Source organism: Eutrigla gurnardus (assembly GCF_963514095.1).
Source record: "Eutrigla gurnardus genome assembly, chromosome: 7".
Lineage (NCBI taxonomy): Eukaryota > Metazoa > Chordata > Actinopteri > Perciformes > Triglidae > Eutrigla > Eutrigla gurnardus.
Genome location: NC_139921.1, coordinates 13,425,103 through 13,432,483, shown reverse-complemented (window position 1 = coordinate 13,432,483; position 7,381 = coordinate 13,425,103). Strand labels below are relative to the sequence as shown.

General features: G+C 38.6%; 1 protein-coding gene across 1 annotated transcript; it reads left to right on the top strand.

Annotated features, from left to right (window-relative positions):
- Positions 1-2,192: 2,192 nt before the first annotated feature.
- kop (askopos) lies at positions 2,193-7,141 on the top strand. Its single transcript, XM_084013451.1, has 6 exons — positions 2,193-2,211; positions 3,364-3,788; positions 3,923-4,080; positions 6,125-6,207; positions 6,313-6,412; positions 6,533-7,141. The coding sequence occupies exons 2-6, from the start codon at positions 3,366-3,368 to the stop codon at positions 6,648-6,650; spliced, it is 882 nt and encodes a 293-aa protein (XP_083869577.1). The 5' UTR covers positions 2,193-2,211; positions 3,364-3,365; the 3' UTR covers positions 6,651-7,141.
- The last annotated feature ends 240 nt before the right edge of the window (positions 7,142-7,381 follow it).

The window sequence follows — 7,381 nt, the reverse complement described above, 5'->3', positions numbered from 1 at the left end:
TTGTGTTTTTAAAGTGTAAATTGTCTATACTGTGACCAGTGTGGGTTTCAGTTACCTACATTGAATTGGGATGTCAGCTAGACCACAAATACATTCAATGTTATATCACATCGTTCTTCAGGTGATATAATATGATGTGAAATTGTGACAATGAATCTATAGGATGTCCATAACTAATGGTAGGTTTCAGGTTTGCTGCAACTTAAATTTGACTCTGCAGAAAGGCCAGCACCACACAGAAGAAATTGTGTTTTTTAAAAGGTAAAGCTGTTACCTATAAATCAAGTTTGTGGATTTAATTCAAAAAATGATTTGGTGGACTGTCATGACATTGAAGTGATGGGACTGTGAGCTAGTAGTTATGAATCCTTATTTTATATTATTTAGCTATTGAGCAGAGACCCCTCATCATCTGTCTGTCCGGCTGTTCCAATCGTTTCCACTGGTGCTGCTTACTGTCCTACTTCCTCTTCTGCTCTGAATTTAGGAACGGTGAATATATTGATTGATTTACATGCCCTTGGTGCTACTTATCTATTGAAATGTGTTTACCAAAGCACAATTACAATATAAAATGCTTTCCCTCTTACAGTCTGGGATTTGGGGCATAATATGAGGAAGTGGAGCTCTGTCTCTGTCTGTTGGGTGTCCTCTGGAAGCCAGCTCTTTTTGTAGCGACCCATATCTATAGCCAGACTATGTTCACTGAGTCAGGACTTTTTCTTAACCTGACAGTTCTCAGGTAATCTGCACACAAACACACCACTGTCAGCTTCAACACACCCTCGTTCAGCCGATCCTCCCATCATACGACCTGCACAGAGTGAAACAAGTGGTTTAGGTCAGGGTCCCTCATCTCCGGCCCTCCACTGCTCCACCTGCCCAGTAGCTCTTGCTTCTTCTGCTCCACCAGCACCTTCCTCTGCTGACCCTGCTCCTACTAATGGGCAGTCTCATAAACACTATTAAGACATACATTCAATTGTATGTCCTATACCTGGGTGTGGTGTTAGTTGTAATCAATTTTGTCTCAATGATGGTTTACCTATAATCATATCAGAAAAACATTTTCCCTCATACAAAATGTAGCAATGTCCTGGTTACTGCAATCTGCAACTTTCCATGTGTACAGATTTCAGTTCTCTACCTGTAGCCTTATGTAAAAATGAATTAAACTGAAATAGTACAATTGTTATAGTAGAGCAGCAGAAGATCAATTAATATGTGAAGAGTGAGACCTTTTTGTTGCAGTGTGAGTGACTGCACTAGATGTTTTGATTGCCTTGTCATGCACATTATTTTTTCCTTGATAAACTGGGTATATGTTATGGATCATATTGTCAAATTTCAGTTCAACCAACACAAATATAAGACTAGTTTCTCACTCAGCCCAAATGATATTTAAGAAAGCAGAGACGTTTGGTTCTACAGAGGTTTCCATCTCTGCAGGATCTTAATAAGCCGTTCCTCATATAAACGTCCACATTGACACTGGGACTGGGGCATATTTAACATAATACATGGATATTAGGATCAAACTCAGTAATGGTATTTTTCTTTTACTTTTTTGAAGAAAATATGATCAGTCCTCAAGAAATCGTCAACAGTCCCCCAAGCCTTGACCTTCAAGCTGAACCACCTGAAACTCGAACTTCAACACTTTGCTTACTTCAACGCCAAATTTACAACTGCGGCTTTGATGTGAGTCCAAAGTGATATACAGAGAAAGATTCAGTAAAATGCAGAAGATAAAATGTATAACAGAACAATACAACAGAAAATATATTTATCTTTCATCCATAATGGGATAGAGTGTAAATCTGCCTCTAATTTAAGATAATAAAAGGATGTCATAAACATCACTTATTTGGAAGTCTGTTAAACTCACCAAGGATTGCATTTGCAAAACAACTTGTTTTATATTTTCTTGTTTCTTGGTTTATGTCAGTGAGATGTCATATTACTGCAGCGTTGGCAGATATTCGGGAACAATATGAGTTTGAGAATAAGAGGTTTATCAATTAAGAGGTTACAAAGTGAAATGACAGCAATAGAGCAAGCCATATACAGTGTAGCTAGATACAATTTGAACTTGAACAGCGCCCCCATGACATTTAACCCTCGCGTGCACGTTCTTGTATGAAGAACCTGTGCGCGTTTCCGAGAGACCGACGCTGTGTAATCAGTTAGTTGGCGGATTTTCAGTGAGAGGTGAGTATTTCAGTGCTCTCACATTTCGATAGAATATCGAATGCAGTTGGCTTGCATCAGTTTTACGGTTACAGTTTACTGTTTGTACGCCGAATTATGGTTAAAGAAGTTAGCTAACTGGCTAACATCAGTAGCTAACTTTAGCTAGCTAAAGTTTGGGAAAAGTAACGCAGCTAGCTAGCTTGTTAAGTTGAACTGAGAACTGTCAGTCATTATCTGGGCGACGTAAAGATAAGGTAGGTACCGTCGCAAAAATTCCCAACTTACTTAGTTAAATGTTTGGACGGGAGAAAATAAATGCACAGTGTTGACAGAGTTAACTACTAGCTTGGTGATGTGTTTTAACATTAAAGTGGGCCAATATTTTTAAACCTTTGAAACGTTAAACGTTAACTTAATGCTATTTTTTGAGTAGTCCGCCATTTAAGTTGCCACATAAATGGAAGGAAAAAGCAGTACAAATTTCCATATGTGTTCATTCATCACCGTGACAAGTTTGTTGTCTTTTGAAATTATTTGTTCTTTGTTTATCTTTAAATGTAATATTCCTGTGTCTTTGAGTAAAGCTTGAAGCACACAATTGTGAAGATAAACACAACATTATAGCAGGTGTCTTATCGAGTCAATTAATTGGGATTAGGCATCAGCAATTGTTAGAAAGAATGTACCTTCTCTCCCTGCATTTCTTCTACTAAATTATGACTCATGGTAATTTACTGCATCTAGCATGCTATCTGGTCTTGTGTATGCTATCCTCATGTATTTTCATTAGATTTCTGGTCATTTTTATTATGTTGTTTTCACCTTTCATAGCATTGTCTTTATGTTTTGTTTATTTCTATCCTACACTCCAACTGGTCTGTATACTATTTTGTTTGTTTTATATAAAATAAAATACAATTGGATAACAAAAAAATAATTAATTGGGATTAGATTTAGGGATTTGGTCGTGTCTTATTACTTACGTACATGATGGAACTAACATGAGCTACTAATGAAGTACAAATATTTAAATTAACAATTCAAGTAAATGATATCACTTGGATTTAGCTCCAATCATGAATATTATATATTTGTATTTCCTTTTTTCTAAATTATAGTCTGTAGGTAATTTACTAATGATTTGATTTGTTTTTTCCTTCTTTTCAACAGACATGGATAAAAAACGACATTCGCCAATAAACATAATTTTCAATAGGCCTGATGAACCTTACCACTTGAAACCTCTGTCTATATATTCCAGGATGGTCAATGGTGTCGAAAAAAAAAAGGATGATTCGAATCCTGATGAGGGCTATGAGACGCCTGCAAAAAAGGCCTGCACAAGGGATTTGTCCCTTGACCATGGCTATTGCAGCCCTCCTGATTTATTTCAGCAACACATTTGCCTCAATCACTTGACTCCAGTAGGTGGGCCAGTGTTGGAGTCTCATAACTCTCATGTAGAGCCTTTAGAAGGCGACGTTGAGTGGTGTATTGGGTCCCCCATATTTGAATCATCCATGTGTCAAGCCCCACTTGGAGAGGAAGCCACTTTAGACACTACTTATGAGACTACATTACCCCTCCAAGTTCAGGTAAGCTGTTTCTAATCAGCAACTCATGTGGTCCTGCACACATGCAATTATTTATTTTTTTACTGAGCACAGTTGGTACAATATATAGTGTGCATAGTGTACGTTCAAACACACCGCTTGTCTGCTTTTTCAAGGTGAAATCGGTTGTGGTGGTTCCCAGTCAGCACACCTCCAGCGGTGAAAGAGCAGCCCCTCCTTTGCCAGATCAGACTGCTAATTCTACCCCGCCGAGCCCAGATAAGAACAGAAGTTTGAAGCCTGCCAAATGTGTCAGCAGTGCCAAGAGTGAAAGGTACTGTAGTAACCTCTGTCGCATCTAGAGGGAGCAGTATGACCATATAAAACACAATGTGGAAGTTTTGGCCAACTGTCTAACCTAATACTAGATACTGGTCCTCATTATAGCCACCTAATTTATTGAGCATTGTTTTGTTTTCACAATACTTCACATAGATTGCTGTCTGAAGCACGATATATCTTGTATGGCTGAATTTGGTTAACTACTGTATACTTGCATAGAGAGATTGGGCCTAATGCAAGAACATTTGCTTATTCTTATCTTAACTTTCACTTTTTTCGTACGGTGGTCACTAAATAGTGTGCCATGTGAAATTCAGCAAATGCTCCTAACTTCAGATATCTGTAAATGACCAGTGTAAACATGATTAATGCCACCTGTACATATGTAACGGATGTGGGCAGTGTATTCAAGGAGATGCCTCAGCTCAATATGCACAGTCTTGATTAGAGCTATTTGAACTGACAGGAAATCATTTAATCTAAATATTAACAACAAATCTCCTCAAAACCATGAAAATCAATATACAAGAGGGAAAACAGTGACGCCCTGTGGGCAAAATAAACCGGTGCATGAGTAAGGGTGACTAACAGATAATGAAAAGTATAACATCCAGCAAAGAAGAAAACATACAGAAGACAATAACATAATTTGCCTTCTGGTCCTTTTCTGTACCTCTGTTCCTAAACAGGCAAAAAATAATAAACGTTGATATCTCTGCAGTGCTATTTTTGTTTACATGACACATGGCAGCTTGTTGTATTACAAAATGGCGGCCCAAAAGTATGATGAAAACATCTACAAAACGTATATTAGCAGTAAAAACCACAAAACAGCTGGGTTATGTAATCGGCTCATCTCAATAAATATAGCGCAGCAGCGTTTTTCCAAACAACGTACCCCCAGTAATGCAAAGCAGAACTGTGAGGGCAAGTCGGGTTAGGGAAGCTTAGTAGGTACAAAAGAGATGAGGTGCTTCAAGGTAGTGAATTTTTAACTTTGAAATTGTTGCACATAAATAAATGTACGTTCATCAGGACTGCAAATGAGCATATTTAATGCACCAATGATGCCATATAAGGCACACATCCTGCCCCATATGTCATTTGTTAACATGGCACTAGAACCTTACAAGTTCAGAGATTGAAATCCTGCTTTTGGAGATCAATAAATACTTTTTGAACTGCGTCAGCAGCTTTATTAAGGGACTTGCTAAAGCCTAGCAATAGGAGGGAAAATAACAAGTGCTGCAGTTTGACCTGAAGGTCGTACTGTCACTGGAAAAAAATGGTTTGATATAAAAAGTGCTTAAAAGACCCTTCTTGCCACAGCAAGGCAACCGATGGTTAAAATGTGAGAGGGTTAAGGGGAAATCTCCATCACAAAGCATGACGAAAGAAAACATGTCATAATAGGTGATGTTTCTAGTTTCGACTGTTCCGCGGAACGGGACGTTTACAAACCTGCATGTGAAGAACCATCTGTCTCTGCTGTCTAAAAAAACACTCTTCCAAGGGTCTGATGTAGCATCCAAATAGAAGTAAGTCAGACATGATGCGCCTAGTTACACTTGTCGTTGACCTTATTATAGACGGAGACAAATTATTCTTCAATTAGTGCATAAGACATTTTGCAGCTTGAGATGTTGCATATTGATATGATACAATAGCATCATCAATAGCCAATTTAAATAAGTGATGATCTATGAATACATCTTGAATTATAATGCCAACTGCAGAGTAAAGATAGAATATCAGCATAATTATGAAGTGAAGTGTATATATAGGATTTTCTACTACAAAGTAATGAATTATACCAATATAATCAGTGAAAACCTTTGGATTGGATAACAGCAGACTAATTGCATGACTCCTACGACAGGTCTGGACCACTCTTAAATTGTGTTCATACCAAAGAGGTAATTGAAAATTGGTGTATGTGGCAAGTTCTCATAACTTGTTCAAGTGACTTAAGGGCAAATCTGTTTGTACATGTGGTTCTTGCGTGAGGCTCATTGTGGTTTCTTGATCTTTGACAGGGAAGTGGACTGGGAGCATCGGAAACGACTGTATGTCCATTCGGTCACCAGACACATAAAAGAGCATCCAGGAGCAAATCCAGGTATAATAGAATTGTTCATAGCAATGCAATGCTTTTGTGTACCAATAATGCAAGAATATGAAAAAAATGATACAGCATAAATAAAGATATTTGTGTTTCCCTAAGATGTCATGACTGAGCTGCTGAACCTGATGACCCATGTGGCTGACCAAACAGCAGGCAATCATGGCAGACAGTGGCAGCACCCTTCGGATCTGACACGCAGGTACATCATTCTCGTGTGTTTCTTCATAGTTATGAAAAGGTGTGGATTTATAATAATCCTAAACCAGACCCGTTTCAGCCAATGTAAAATTTTTGGCTCTGGATCTGTGCTTACTTTTAGGAACTACCAAAGACGATTGGAACGACCAAAAATGACCCTCCACGAATGGTGGTCCAGGAATTGTCCATCCAAGAAGCGTTTCGCTATGGTCCATTTTAAAAGGAGTAAGGTTCCTTAAACTAATTGGAGTTGGAGAGTCTTCCACATGCTGGACTTAAATCTAATGTTATAATGGTACAAATGAGACCTCTTATTAATGTTTGCACTGCTCTTTTACTTGTGTGAATTTGAACTTGTATTTGTTGAGTGCGTTTTTGGTTTGTCAGTTTTCTCTTTCAACTATGCATGTCCATGTAAAAGAAAATTAATGCATGTTTTAAGGGGTTTTGATGTAGTGGACATTATGCAAAGGAGCAAGCTCTCAAGGGTTTCAAGCTTGTTAATGCCTTGCCTTTTTTGTTTTACTATATTTGCAACTATGCATGTTTTAATGTGTATTTAATTGTATTATGTACTGCTTTTTGGAATCTATGAGAACTCAGCCCTTACAGTCAGCAGCGCTGCTGATCGAGTAGCATTCACAACACTCACAATAAAGCCTAGCTTGTTCAACACTACACTTGTCATCCCCTCAGTTTACTTTGCAGCTTTTGAGTGCTATGCACAGGTTCAGGCTGACAGAAGTTACCCCTGGGAGCCCAAATACAAGGAATTTATCAGCATAGGTCCCATTTGTTGAATAATGCAGGTTGTTAAAGTACTCCTGTCTGTACAGATAGTGGGGCAGCTTGTCCCTCACCAGCCATCCAGAAGGCAGACATGTGTGGGTGTCAGTAAAGGCCTCGTGACACATGCTGTGCAGACTGCAGGGCACGTGTGCAGCAGAGCAGCCGCAGCACATCTCTACAC